Source organism: Eulemur rufifrons, chromosome 1, assembly GCF_041146395.1.
Source record: "Eulemur rufifrons isolate Redbay chromosome 1, OSU_ERuf_1, whole genome shotgun sequence".
NCBI lineage: Eukaryota > Metazoa > Chordata > Mammalia > Primates > Lemuridae > Eulemur > Eulemur rufifrons.
Window position 1 is genome coordinate 13294571 of NC_090983.1, and position 16088 is coordinate 13310658.

The 16088-nt window shown below is 36.1% G+C and overlaps 1 protein-coding gene across 1 annotated transcript; it reads right to left on the reverse strand.

The window, feature by feature from the left end:
* Positions 1 to 6973: 6973 nt before the first annotated feature.
* MRPL44 (mitochondrial ribosomal protein L44) lies at positions 6974 to 15880 on the reverse strand. Its single transcript, XM_069466865.1, has 4 exons — positions 15699 to 15880; positions 12947 to 13415; positions 9845 to 10023; positions 6974 to 7450 (listed from the first exon to the last, which is right to left on the reverse strand). Exons 1-4 carry the CDS (start codon positions 15875 to 15877, stop codon positions 7279 to 7281), a joined length of 999 nt encoding a protein of 332 aa, XP_069322966.1. The 5' UTR covers positions 15878 to 15880; the 3' UTR covers positions 6974 to 7278.
* Between the last annotated feature and the right edge of the window lie 208 nt (positions 15881 to 16088).

Here is a 16088-nt window from a genome sequence, read left to right on the forward strand (position 1 = left end):
GGTGCCCGCCCACATTGGGTGAGGGCAAATCTTCCTTGCTCTCTTCACTGATTCAAATGCCAATCTTTTCCAAAAACACTCTCACAGACATTCTTAGAAATAATGCTTTACCAGCTATCTGGGTATCCCCTAATCCAGTCAAGTTTACACCTAAAATTGACCATCACACGTGCCTACCAGTACCAAGTACTAGAAGGTACAGAGATAAATACACACTTTCCCTAAGTAATTTAATCTTGGAGAGAGACAGTCCTAGCACAGCAAAATAGCTCACTACTGTAATGTATTTACAGAATGTGGAACCAGGACAAAGCAGGTCTGAGAGAAGATGTAAAAGTGGCTGCAGCGCCACAGATCCCTGGGCTCCTCCAGCAGTGCTCATTCCAGGAAGGACCAGAGAGTTCGTCTTTCTTACATTGCCAAAATGAGTGACCCTATTATGTGATACAGATAGGCTGCTTCCCAGTAGTGTATTGGTCATATTTTACTGGGCACATTAAATTTTGAAGTATCTGGTCCCATTTCTGAGTACCTCTTTGATTATTAAATAGTAAAGTTTCAAACTTACAACATATAGAACTTAGAAAAATTGTAATATCAAGGTTCCCAGACTAGCTATCCTCTCTATATTTTCACTTGATCCAAGTTCTTCATCTTTATATCTTCCTCATCAGTCAACACCTAGATTCTGATCCTGGCTGACTTTTTGAACCTCTTTATAATCTCTGGACTAGGGGAGAAAGCTCTTATTAATTTTTTTTATATACTTCAACTTTTACCTTTTGATAGATACACTTAAGTCAATGTCTACAGGCCTTATCTTACTTCAAAGTGATCAAATTTATGAATGCTTCTTTCCTGGAAGAAAACTGGAATAAATTTAAGATATGGAGACTGCCATAAAGATTACAGGCCTGAGCTAGATCATTTTTGCTATGTAGACATGTTTGGGCAAACAATTTATCACATAGATTAGAGGTCACACTGAGTTTGAACAGGAGACAGGCTGCAATTTTCCTAAAGTAACAAAATGGTAGACCTATGGAAAAACTGAGGCCACAACCAGTGAAGTCACTCTTTTGACACTTAACGAGACGGGTACTTCCGCCTGAGACACAATGAAGAAAGAAAGTAGGCACTGACCCAAATACATTGGACACTCTATGTCTTCCTGGCCTTGGAGTCTCTGTCTTGAAAAGATGATGACAGGTGACCTGAAGAAAATCCCAATCATAAGAAAACTCTACAAAAAGGAACGAGGGAGTGACTCGCCTTTGTACCGGTAACTCGTTTTTCTGAAAATGAAAAACTGAATGACACATAAGCTCCACATTAAGTTGTCTAAAATACTGAAAATGGCAAGGATTTGCTGAGCCTGCCGAGCAGCAAATGCCCACTTCTAGGTCTGCTTAGTGGTGAGAGCTGGGAGAGAGGTGAGAGCTAAGCTGGCAGGTGACTTCTAGGTCCCCAACCTCCTGTAAATGTTAAAAAAGACACACTGTGTGGTTTGCCTATTCAGAATCCACTTTGGGAGGCCAAAGAGTGGGAGACACTGCTGGCTTTACAGCCCCATTTCTTTGGAGATTCCCAAACTGCTCCATTAACTCTCTCAAATCTTGAAGAAAAAGAGAGACAGATGTTATGATTTAAATGAAAAATTTGCTAAATGAGAAATCACTGTTCATCATCATATCAAGTATTAATGCATGGTTAGTGTTTGCAGATGAAACTACTGAATATTAGGTAGCAAAATGGAAATGAATTTATTTCTTAATGCTATACCTCTTTCATCTGAAGTTTATAATCCCACCTACCAAGGTGTGGCAGGCCTTTGTTCCTGTCCTTTCTAGACAAAAAAAAAACAATCCTAGGACCAAGAACTGAGTCCTGGTGGCAGATTGTCAGGAGCTCCATGAACATCATTGTCAAGTCAGTTCATCTGGTGATGGTCAGCTGAGTTTTTGCTACATTTGTCTTATGCACTGTACAGTCTACTGCTGAATGTCTCCAGGCCCTCACTGACACGTTGTCGGGGTGTGAAGAAGCTGACATCAATAATTTAAGTGGAGGAAGCATTATCAGAAAGTCAGGCAAACTCTTCTCCACTAACTTAGAAATATCCTCCTCTAACTCTCAGTGACCTCATTACCTATCTTCTGTGAAGAGGATCGGAATACAACAAACTCAGTTCATTTGCAATTTTAATGTACAACAGCTCTAGGAAAATGATATTCTGTAAATAATCAAATAACAGAGTTCTTCTTCAGTTGAAGGAAGAATAAGTTAGTGTTTTTAATTTTCTCACTTGTTTTTCTACCCCAATTTTTCTTAAACCATTAGTCTTCTGTTAGTGAACATTAACAGGCAGGCAGATAAATGAACAAGAACAAATGCATTAGTGGAAAGCACAGGCACTACAAATGCCAAAACAGCTTTTTTTCCCCATCAGGAACGTGTGCTTGTGATTGTGATTTCTGATTGCATGAATTCTTGGAAAATTGTGGGTTTTTTTGTTTGTTTGCAAGATGGGATTAAATCAGGCAATCATTTTTGGTATTGTAGAGAGAACCATGGCTTTCGAGTGATACCCAACCAAGGAGCCACAGCTCTAGGTCCTAGAGGACAATGGTCAAGGGTCTTTACAAACTGAGATTTGGAGAGATGATACAGGGATCAGCTGAGGGGAACAGAAACCAACATGGGCTTAGGATGCAGAACTTGGGCAGCAATCTAGCAGCTGAACACCCTCACTGGGCATCCCTGGAGGGGGAGGGATGCGTGAGCTGGCCTCCCTGATGGGGAGAATGTCTACACCTGGTTTTAGGAAGTGTCAAGGTGGACAAAGGATTCCCTTGTCTCTGCAGTGCATTTTCTCCTAGCAGAGAAAGTAGGGAGAAAGGAACAGCAAGAAGAGGCCAAAAAAGAAATGTCTTAAAAGTTTTATCTATGGCAGCCCTACAATTTTCCCTCTTTCCAACAAATATAAAAAAGCTCAAAAATCCATGTCTTGGCATCAGAGGTGAATTGAAGGGAAGTGAGCCAGCTCCTGTAAACATACTCATAGACTATTAGAGCTGTAAGGGGCCTTGAAAAGTCATATTTTACTGTAATTGTGTACCACATACAAACACAATCTTTGCTGTACAGGTAGAAAAGCGTTCCCCATAATGGCACGTTGCATGCTAAACTGTGCAGGATTAGAGCACCATCTTGTGGCCAAAATCAGTATAGTGCTGAACACAAAAACGCCCTATTTGTTCAATTTTTTATTATTCTGAATATAGTTTCTAGTTCACTTTCTCATGACCACATAAAACACTTTGAGAATAATAATCCCCACTGTATATATGCATATAATAAAAACAGTATGAATTTAAAAGAATTGGGTTTATGTAATTGAGTCTACTGATACTAATTTTACATTTTTGGTTAAGGGATTTTTTTTTGGTGCAATTACACCTTGGGCTTAGGGAATTGGAGAGTGGGAAAAGGTGGAAAAGGAGGTCAGAATTTCAAAGTAAATGATTAATATCTTCTAATATCTTCCTCTGCTGCCAACCCAACTTCAACTATCGGTGCTTCTATATCCCAACAACTTCTGTATGGTCTTACAACTGTCTTCTCAACATGGATTAGGCATTAGTCAAAAAGCTACTCCTCCAAATGGTCACTGAATGCTCTTGGTCACATGCCTCATTCGATCATACCCTTGTACCAATATATTCCTTTTGACCATAAATTATATTTGAGTGTTTATTCTCGTAGGACAAATAAAATAGTTATCCAGAGATTGGTTCCAAGTTTCAAGCTATTTCACATGGAACTGCAAATGTATGTTAATTTTTCTACATTCCAGCCCACCATATTTCAATGGGTGCTTTTAAAAAGGCACAACAATTTAAGTTCAGAGAAGACTTGACTTAGAAATATGTTGAAACCACATGCTTTATAAGGGATATGGATCTTTACTTGCAAAGTAGAGCTAGATTTGTTCCATATATAAATCTAGCAGTATTTAAGGTTTAGAAGCTTGAAAACCTAGTCAAGCATAGTTCCCCTCCAAACTTGTAGGTTAAGGTCCTGCAAACTGTCCTGAGCAGGAGATATTTGAGATTGTACTATCAGCACTCCTTACTGGGAGTAGGGGGGTAAGGATTACTGACTTTGCAAATAAATCCTAAAAACTATGGTAAAAAGTTCACCTAAAGAAAAATCAGAATTGTACTCTAGCTAGATTCTGCCATTTCATATTTGCTGGATGAGTAAGTGGTTAGAAGACATTTACTGTCTTTTGCTTCCCAGAAACTTTCATTATATAATCTCTTCTCCTACTGTGTCAATGAGATGCTTATCAAATCATGTTTACTTCATTGGGGAAACACTTCAAGACATTGGTCTGAGCAATGATTTGAGTAATATCCCCAAAGCACAAGTAACCAAAGCAAAATTGGACAAATGGGATCACATCAAGCGAAAAAGCTTCTGCACAGCAAAGGAAACAATCAACAAAGGGAAGAGACAACCCACAGAATGGGAGAAAATATTTGCAAACTACCCATCTGACAAGGGATTAATAACTAGAGTATATAAGGAGCTCCAACAACTTAACAGGAAAAAATTCAAACCATCAGATTTAAAAAATGGGCAAAGGATCTGACTAGATATTTCTCAAAAGACATATAAATGGCCCAAAGGTATATGAAAAAATGCTCAACATCATTAGTCATCAGAAAAATGCAAATCAAAACTACAATGACGTTTCATCTTACCCCAGTTAAAATGGCTTTCATCAAAACGGTGATAACAAATGCTGTTGATGGGAATGCAAATTAGTGCAACCACTATGGAGAACAATGTAAAGGTTCCTCAAAAAACTTATATGCCAGCAATCCTGCTGCTGGGTATATATCCAAAGGAGAGAAAATCAGTATATCAAAAAGATATTTGCACTGCATTCTCATGTTTATTGTAGCACTATTCACAATAGCCAAGATATGGAATCAACCTAAATGTCCATCAATGGATGAATGGATGAAGAAATTGTGGTACATATACACAATGGAATATTATATAGCCACAAAAAAGAATGAAATCCTGCCATTTGCAACAACATGGATGGAACTGGAGAACATTAAGTGAAATAAACCAAGCACAGAAAGATAAATCTCCCATATTCTCACTCATATGTGGGAGCTAAACATTAAAAACAATTGATTTCATAAAGAAAGGGAAGAGAATGATAGTTACTAGAAGCTGGGAAGGGTAGCAGGGAGAGGGGGATAAAGTGGGGATGGTCAGTGGGTACAAAAATATAGATAGAATGAACAATATTTGATAGCACAACAAAGTGACTATAATCAACAATAAGTGAGAGTATACTTTAAAATAACAAGAGCGGAAATGTGGAAATGGAATGTTCCTAACACAAAGACATGATAAATGCCTGAGGTGACGGATACCCCAATTATCCTGATTTGATTAATTCATATTGTATGCCTGTATCAAAACATCACATGTACTCTATAAAGATATACAACTATTCTGTACTCATAATAATGTTTAAAAAATAGTAAAAAGATTTTTCCATAAAAAAAAATGTTTACTTGTGAATGACACTTAAGCAGCATTTTACTACTGGGTTTGGTCCTCTATCCTTGTGTTTAATTAGAAGTTGGAGTTAACTCTCAAGAAAAAGGTAAAATACAGCTGACCCCTGATATTAAGGGCACCAACCCACTATGTAGTCAAAAATCCACGTATAACTTTTGACTCCCCAAAATCTTAACTACTGAAAGCTGTACTGGTTACATTAAGTTAACTTATTTTATATGTATTATGTACTGCAATCTTACAACAAAAGCCAAGAAAGAAAATGTTAAGAAAATCATAAAGAAGAGAAAATATATTTACTATTAAGTGGACGTGGATCATCATAAAGGTCTTCATCCTCGTAATCTTTACATCGAGTAGGCGGAGGAAGAGGAAGAGGAGTTGGTCTTGCTATCTCGGGGTGGAAGAGGCAGAAGAAAATGCACATTTAAGTGGATTCACACAGTTCCAACTCGTGTTGTTCAAGGGTCAACTGCAACTTACAAGCTACTAATTCAGCCAGCTAGGTACTTCTCAAATTTTCCCCTCCAAAAGCAGTTCCCTGCTTTACCTGTGATAGCTGTAAACACTCTTAGATGTGATTCAAGTTCCACTTTCCTAGCCAGTCTCAGGAAATGAGTTTCAAAGGTCTTTCATCTTCCTTTATAAAAAGATTTCATGGCAAAAGTGTTGTTGGTATAACATTTTACCTCTTTTCTATTCTCAACTCTCATGTCCTGCTTTTCTTGTAAAGCCCTGGGAGTAACTACTGGCAGACTGAAACTAAAAATTAACTGTTGCCAAAAAGTTAAAAAGGAATAAATCAAATGGAATTTGAAGTTGGAGGATTACTGAACTGAACACAAAAGATTAAAGAACCAGAGGGACACTCTCTATTGAATTAAATGTGTTCTAATACTTGCAACAGTGCCTGGTACATACTCTTCCATGATTATGTATTTCCTGATTATGGAATACTAAATTAAATTGATAAATACTTTATTTTTCCATTATCTTCAACATTTTAAGCTGGTTTTGAGTTTTGATTTCTTAGAAAAAGCAATTTCTTGAAACCATAAAATTTACCTATTCTGCCATTTATTTTATGAAACGGAGTAACTAAGAAACATATTAGAAATACACAGAATTTTCAACATAGAGATCATATAAATAGCTGTCTAGTTATAATCTGTATCTTGCATTTCTAGAAGAGTTGTAACATTGCTATTTTAATTAAAATTATATTAGAAAAGCAAAGTTCATCAACCTCTTACCATTCCCGGTTCTATCGAACTGCAATGTACCATTAAGAGAAAGAATAACTTTATTGGTATTACAGCACAAAATTCACATAAGACATATATTCAAATTATAATACCTCAAAGCTAGTGGGGAATAAAATATACCTAACTATACAAAATCTCTACAATAGTAAAAATAAAAAACTTTAGGAAAAAATCTCTTGGAAAAAATGTCAAAAAACGACTTTTGATTAAACAAAAAAAAAAAGATTTTTAAAAAACAAAACCAAAAAACTGTGACTTGGTTAATATTTATTTAATTTTAGAACACAGTATGAAGAATAAGACGTATTTCTTTACAATTCTGAAAATGTCTAACTTGAAACACCTTTGACATTTGTCTCATTGTTTTGCTCACAAATTTCGGGTTGCCATGTCTCTGACTTGGCTAGCTGGCAGTGATGGTCTTTTGTGCTCTCAAGTTCTCTTCGGGCTTGGAATAGTCCCAGGGCCGTCTATTCTCTGTGAATCCATAAAGTTTTCTAAGTGCCACCCGAGCAGCTTCTTCTTCTGCAACCAATATTGTTTCCCCAGGTCCTTCTGCAATCAACTTTTTATCACTAGAAAGAAAACAAACACTAGCCTTACATTGTGTGGTACACAGTAAGACCCAGTACACAAAGCAGTTATGCCCTGTAAATCTTATATATTTTGGTAACAACAAACACCAGACACAAAACAATAACTTTAGATACATCATCTTTTAGATTTTAACTAGTTTTGTTGCAAGTTCATTATCTATGGCAATTAGACAAAGATAGATTTCCATTTCCAGAGAAATACAAACAACTTTCTAGGCTCAGTACTTTTGAAGGCAAAAAAGCAACGCATACCTATGTAAGTATGGGTTTAATTGCTGATGAGAAAACTGGAAAAATATAAATATCTTCTTATAAAAATCTGAAACTATTATAAATATTCTCAGGAACTATAACTAAATTATTTGTAATTCATTTTGAATGTTTGAATGTGTGATATAACTTAAAGAAAGATTCTGTTAAAAAATTGTGCCTTTTGTCATTTAAACATTGACACAAATGAAGAAATCAGTTCTGCATTTTAAATTGAGAACTTTAGATTCAAAACTGGCTAGACTTAAAAATCATTTTCTGTATCTATAATCCACTCTAATTTATTCCCAAAAGACAGAGGTAGCACAGTAAACATTAAATGCTGGCTACCAGTGTTCTATTAAAACTAGATAAAACTAAAACAGGTATTCCTCTGCTTTACTGATATTTCTCTTATCATAATTAGCTATCTTCTTTAAAAATGTTTCTGCAAGGGGGCAAAGGATGTGCACATTAAATAACTATAATCCTATTTGTTTTGTTACTTCTTTAACTGCAAATTTCCTGACCTAAAATTTCACCTATGCAATTAAAAGAGGCATCTTTCTGCAAGTTTCATTCACAGCAATTCCATTTAATAACTGGGGTTCAATGTAAGTCAACTTGAAAGTGAAAACCACCAGAACTAAATTAAAGAAAAATGAGTGAAGCTACACAAGTAAAAGAACACCACTGTGGAAGGAATTTGCTAAAACATTTGCTATTTGACAGTAATTTGAAATGAAACAATAGTTAATCACATAAGTTAAACTTCATAATAAACACAAACATATTTATACACAGTGGAAAATAGAGAAAATCACCTAAGTAAATGTCATGCACAGATTTATGTCTCTAGTCTAATGATGTTGATTATTATATCACTGATCATCTTTTAAAAACTCATTATGTAAAATCTAGAAAAATACTACACCCAAGGCAATCACTGTTACTAATATGTAATATGGCAAATTATTTCATACTTTTTTTAGATAAAAGATCATTCCCCCAAATTTCTCAATGTCATTAAAAATTCTTTTAAGAATGTCACCTGTAGTAGCTGTACTATTATTCCATCATGTGCATATATCATTTCTCTTGTGTTGGATACCAAACTTACTTCTCATTTTTATTAGTTCAATAACTATTTACTGGTCACCAAGTCTCCCAGGAACCATTCAAGGTATGGGGTAGAAAAAAGTAAAAAAGAAATGAACACCTTTGTTCACAAATTTTTGTTGGCAATCTTAAGGCAGACAAACAAAAGTAGAAATACCAAATCCAACTACGTTCAAGTTTTAAAGATTCTTGACACTCTATTGAAATTATTTGCATAGTATTGTACATTTTTCTCTTCTACCAGCACTGTATGAATTGATGATAAAAGATGTATTTAAGGTTTGCCAATATGATAAGCAAAAAAAAAAGTATCTCATTATTTTGGCTTTGTACTTCAATTAAAACTGAAGAGAAAATTTTTACAACACTATACATTTTCTCTTTTGTGATGTTTTCCATTGCTTTTATATCCATAAGTCTTTTGTGATAAGATTAGAAAAAGACTTAAATTTTAATCTAGCTATCTTAAATATTCAATGTTTACATTTAACACTTTAATCTTAACACCTGAAATTAATTTTGGGCAGTTTTTATTTACAAAACTAAAAAACTCTCAACATGGTTTGAAATTTACATTTTTATGGATAACCAAGCCCTTCTTTCCCAGGTCTAAGCTCAGTTGAAGCTACTGACAGGGATAGATTAAGGTTAAATCTATAACACGTATGATTCAAAACTTGTACTTTTACATGGAAAAATTTAGGTTAACATATATCCTATGAAATTCTACAATAGTTGGCCAAGAAAAGCTACCATTAGCAAAACATATATTACTTGCCTTCCCCTTAAGAATGACCAACAGAAAAGGAAGTAATGTTAATATAAATAATCATGAGGAAGAGATTTTTAAAAACCTTTTAATGCAGTTAGAGGCTATATAAAGGAATTTGAAGAGGTTATTGTTAAGGAATGTCAACATTCCTTATGTTATGTTGTGGAATGTGAAGAGTTTGTTTTTAAGGCTTCCAATCAAAATTGTGAAGTTAAGATTAAAATTTCACTAACCAGTATAAGCCAACAAAATACAAAGGCAGAAGTGTAGTGCTTCCAGACTGCCTAGTAAGTCTAGGTTCAGGAGCTGAAATATTCCTTTTCTTCAATTCTTCTAACAATAGTCCCATGGGATTTATTATCTTCCACATCTCAAAGAGCTCTTTTCCAGTCATTTGGGTAATTAAGAAGTCCTGCATATAAAAATACAATTTATACATTTAAATTAGTATAAAAAAACATTAAGACAGACCACGATTCAAAGTCCTTTCTTTTATACTGTTTGAATTAGAAAAACCAAAAGGTATATTTTTAACAGAAATTTAAAACTTAATGGGAAACAAAAGACAAAATGGACTATTTTTTTTCAATCCCATAGTTTTTTCACGTAAATTTTATCATAAAAACCATAGTTGTATAAAAAAATTTGAAAGCCTGAGAAAACTGTCTATTTTAAGCAATATGATGCAGGAGAATTCCATACAAGGTAAAATCCTATCTTATAATTTAAAATTATATTCCTACCAGTAAGGAAAAAAGATTTAAAAAGTTGAATTAATGAACAAACAGTAAAAACTTCTGGCAGAAACTCATATAAAAAGGCATTCAGGATCTCTAGATAATAATACTTCCTCCATTAAGTTGATTTTTTTAAAAAAATCATTTAAATAATACTTTAACATAAACTGCCTTTTAAATCCATGACTTATTAATACTTTTTTATAAGACTAAGAAAACTGAGAAACAAATTATGAACATTCAAAGCAGAATTCATTCTGCCAGTAAAAAATTTAATTATGTTGAATAGAAACTATAGAAACAAACATTAATTTTCACAGCAATTTATATATAAGTAACTTGTGTCAACAAACATTAGTAATATGGTAAGAGAATGGATAAATAAGAGCGGGACGGAAGAAATTTTAAAAGATCCCTTAGTTTATGAAATAAAAGCAATTTCATTACAATAGTCCTCCAAGCACTAGAGCTCTACTTCATCTTGCTTAATAAAAAATATTTATTAAGCCCATTCTCAGTGGGGGATTTTGAATGTTTTAATGTACAGAAGTAGAGGTGTCTTATGGGATACATACACATGTATATATGATCACTAAATTGTCATCCACCATACTGAATAACCAAATGTAGGGCAAGGAACAACAATTCTTTTCCAATGCCTAATATATTAGTATTAGGAATAAAGAAAGAAATCTCAACTTTTCTGGTGTGGTTATCTTCTACCACCTCCTATTTTTTCCTATTTGCTCCTCGTCTTATTAATTTCTCGTGAGACCTTTCAGTAGGCTGTGGGTTGAATATTCTAATCCCATCTCCCCAGGATAGGGAGGCAATATGAAGAAATGATGTTCTAAAATGCACATTTGATCATAGAATCTCCCACTTAGAACTCTTCCAGCTGTCTCTAAACAAGATCATCAAATACATCTTTATTATGGCTAAGATAGGTGCTGCTCAAATTTCCAGGTGCAGAAAAATCACCAAGAGAGCTAGTTAAAATACAGACTCCTAGGCCCTACTCCCAGACATGTACTCTGAGGTGGTGCCTGCCTGACGAAGTGCATTTCTAACAAGTTTTCAGTGATGCTAGTGATACTAAATGTCCAAACCACTTTCTGGGTGACAATGCTACATATTCTGTATACTGGCTCTCAAAGGTTCATCTTTGACCACTCCTCCGGATGCAATATAAAGCCAGGAAAAATTAATTCCAGTTCCCAAGCACAAGCTCATCCTTGATGTATCTTCTTAAAATGTCCTTTTTAGGGACAAACGTCACTTCTGTAAAACCTTCCCTATCCTTACTAGACAGAGTTGGTTGCTACCTTCTCTAAGTTCCCTCTGAACCTTCATAGTACTATGAAAGCACTTCCCACATTCCACTCCATCTGCCTAATGAGCTATGAGCAGGATAGATGCCTATTTAGTCTATGGCTCCAGAGCTCAGCAGAATGCTTGGCACATAATAAGATAATAAGACACTCAACATTAGGTGGATAAATGAACGAATGAAGATAATCCAAACCTGTCAATTCTACTATGGGAGACACTAAAGCTCTTGACTTAGAAATAGACATTTGAATTATCTGTGTTTAATTGGATCTTTAATTAGAACTGTTAACAAGGCACTACAATATGGTAAACAAATATTTCCAAAATGGTCTCATGACTACCTTTTGGAAATTTCAAAGTCATAGCCAAATATTGTTTAGACAGTTTTAAAACCCAACACAGGATATAAGGATAAAGAGAATAGAAATCAAGGAGGACTCTGAGAATTTCTTTAGAAAAAGCTATCTAACCAGGGAAGAGGAAGACATGTGTTACCAATGAACAAAGTTTGAAGTGTTGGTAAATACAGATATCATTCGCTAACAAAATGATCAAATTTGGTATCAAAATGAAATTAATAGATTCCAACAACATGGGTGCTGGTTTAAAGAATCTGACATTCAAATGTCTGAATTGAGACCGTTTTTATTACTTAGAAAGATCGTGTAGATCCTCTATTATTGAAGAGTGAACAAAAACTCATGTTCTCATCCAATGGCAGAGGATAAAACTTCTCCCCGTTAATAAATTTTAAAAGGACAGGGAAAGTCAAAATGTACCAGTTATGTAACAATTTTAATTAGCTAAGCTACTAGCTAACAAATAGTTATTTATCACAGAGACTGAGAAACCCAAGATTTATCACTTGGAAAAGCAGAACAGCTGCTCATCCTTAAGCATGGAGCTCCTAACCACCCTAGGCCTTTGCGTAGTGTCCTTTGACATCAATTCATTCACCAAACATCTATTGAGTATCTACCATGCAGGCAACTATCCTTGGCCCTAAGAATGTAAAGCTAAAGATGACAGAGCTTGCAGTCCTTTACAAGTCACAACCCAGAATTTCATGTTCACTTCTGATGATGTGAGGACAGCTGTCAATAAGAGACAGCTGGAATAGTGAAGGCCCTACCAGAAAATTTAGGTCTTTTTCAGTTTTTGTTGGGAGAAAAATTCACTTCCAAGGTGATATATCAAAGAAATGAATTACAAAAGGAAATTTTTCCTTCTCTCCACCTCAAGCATGTGCAATTAATAATTACCTACCCTGATGAAAAGTGCAGTCCTCTCAGGTCCACTGCTCTGTAGGAGGGCTCCAATTACCGCAAAGAAAGTACGCTGTAATACAGGCAACGGAACTGGGAATTCGGCACTCAAGGTTAACTGCTCCACAGCCAAGTTTCTAGCAACATGACAAATAATTTCCTCACCAGTGAGAAAGTCAACAAGACCCTTGATGCCTTCAGTGGGCAAGTTGGGGTACTCGTCTTCAAGAAATTTCGTGAGGCAAGTTTGTGAAAATGATTTCCCTTGTTCAGATAGTTCTTGATTACATTTAAGATTCAGAAGAACAGCTTCTTTCTCTACCCCAAGTTTTTGGCGTTTGGCTTCCTCACTTTTAATATAGCAGTTATTAACAAATGCAGTTTTAAGAAGATCTAAGGAAAAGGTTTCTTGTAACCGAGGTCCAAAGGCTTGTATTTCAGCATGGTAATCCCAGTTGGGCTTCTCTGAACTGAAAATATAAAGACAGTAAGTGATGGTAAAGAGAATATGTTACTATGATGTAAAAATTTTTCATTGTGAGGCCAGGTGTGGTGGATCAAACCTGTAATCTCAGCACTTTGGGAGGCTGAAGTGGGAGGATCACTTGAGCCCAGGAGTTGGAGGTTAGAGTGAACTATAATAGCACCATTGTATTTCAGCCGGGGTGATAGAGCAAGATCCTGTCTCATTAATTATATAAAGGAAATGAAAAAAGGTTGTTTCTTTTTAATGCCAGGCTCTGCTAAGCATTAAAACTTAAGTCAGATGAATACTGACAATCCTTTGTTATAGTCATAGTTAGATAAATTTTCCCTTTGGCCCAACTGCCACTAAACCATTATCCTAATTTTTAGGTTTTTTATTTCTCTTTTAACCATGAAACTAAGCTTTATACCTAGGTATGAGACATAAACTATAACTTCACAGATTCAGGACACAAACACTAGGTACATCATATTTACAGCTGCTCCTCGATATCCATGGGGGAATGGTTCCCAGGGCCCCCTCTCATATACCAAAATCCATGGATGCTCCAGTCCCTTATATAAAATGGTGTAATACAGGCATATCTTATTCATTTTATCGTACTTCACTTTGTTGCACTTCGCAGATACTGCATTTTTTTTTCAAACTGAACATTTGCAGCAACCTCGCCTGTGCTCACTTTGTATCTGTGTCAGCATTGTTTTAGCAATAAAGTATTAATTAAGATATGCAGATTATTTATTTAGACAAAATGCTAATGCACACTCAACAGACTACAGTATAAACAAAACTTTTATAAGCAATGTGAAATCAAAAAAATCCATGTGATTCGCTTTATTGCAGTGGTCTGGAACCAAAATCCAAAATATCTCCGAGGTATGCCTACATTTGCATATAACCTATCCACATCTATCTCTAGATTACTTGTAATACCTAATACAATGTAAATAAGTGTTATACTTTATTGTTTAAGGAATGACAAGACAGAAAAGTCTGTACATGTTCAGTACAGACATAACCATTCCCCCCCAATATTTTCAATCTGTGGTTTGTTGAATCCCCACATGCAGAAGCCATGGATACAAATGGCTAACTGTAGTTTGTATTTTATTAAGTTTTGAAAATATCCATTTAAATTAGTAATTAAATAATCTGGCATCAATATATAATACGTAGGTTAAAAGTTCATAATCATTTTCAAGAACAAACTAAAATCTTTTTTTAAAAAAGATAAACCCAAAATAAAGCCCTTCAAGTAAAAAAGAGCAGTAAAAGATAAAGATTTGGTTTGAAAGTCAGAAGATCTACATAATATATGGACTTACATAATCTATACAATCCATAAAGTTTCTCCCAACTTTAAAAGCCTAAAAATACCTAGCCTTGTAATAAGCAAGGAAATGTGAATTAAGAAGAGATCTTATTTTTTGCCAATATGGAAAAGAACATAATATTCTGTGTTAGAAGAATGTTCCTACTGGTGAGAGTATAAACTGGGATCAACATTTTTTGAGGGGGCAATATTAAAGTTATCAAAACTTCATACATACGTAAGTTCCCAAAGATAAAATATGGATATTCACTGTTACATCTGTTGTAACACCAATAATATGGAGCTCATATTGCCCATAAAAAGAGCCATAAAAAAAAGAGTGGGTTATACCTATTTGTAATGTCATGACAACATCTCAAAGAACACATTATTAAATAGAAAAAGCAAGATAAAGGACCATACGTATGATCTCATTTGGAGCTATAAAAACCTGCGTCTCTTTCTGCCAAACCTTCTGCTACTGGAACAAGATTAATTAGGGCAAAAACCTAAAGCTAACCTTTTTTTTCTTTTACTCTAGACAGTAGACTTTTGGTTGTAGATACTTAATTTTTTTTCTCCCTAATTCGCAATGCTGCAGAATGCTTCCAGCCAGTCCTCTTATCCGTGCCCGAAGAATTCTCAGGCATCACAAAACGGTAGCTACAACACCCAGGCTCACGTTAAGGTTGCCCTCCAGCCGACCTCATTTCTCACAATTTTCAGTAGATTCTAAACGGGAGTTCCAAAGCATCGGGAACAGCCCGGAGCTATACCGCCCGCGGCACAAATCCATTTTCTTTGCCTCAGGCCATGTGCCCAAGTCCCATGGGTGTCTATGGCAAACCTCCTAAGGTTCAAGCCAGGCAGGCATCCGCAGCCTGTCCGAAGCTGCGGAGAGGAGGCCCCGTGTCCCCGACCGACACCCCGGCCCCCACTCCAGGTGGCTCCTACCGGCGCACGGGCGGCGGCGGGCACCGCAGCAGGCGCCACCGCTCTAACTCCTTCTGGAAGCGGAAGGCGGCGCGAAATCCCTTCTTCACTCCTCGAACCGGCGGGACAAGCATGGGGACTGCCGGAGCCAGGAGGCAGTGAGGCCCCTGTTGGAGCAGGGTCACCAGCCTAGACGCCATCGCAGGGGAGAAAGCAATGGAGAACGGAAGGAAAAAAGTCGAGCCGGTGTTGCTGGAACACAAGTCCCCCGGAATTGGAGCATGCGGAGAAAGAGCAGAGGCGGGGACAGCACCTGAGGGCGGGGCGACTACGGCTGCGTTTTCACTGCGAATGCGCGAGCGCTGGTTCTTGCCCACCTTGAGGTTATGTGCAGATGAGCCAGTTTAAAGG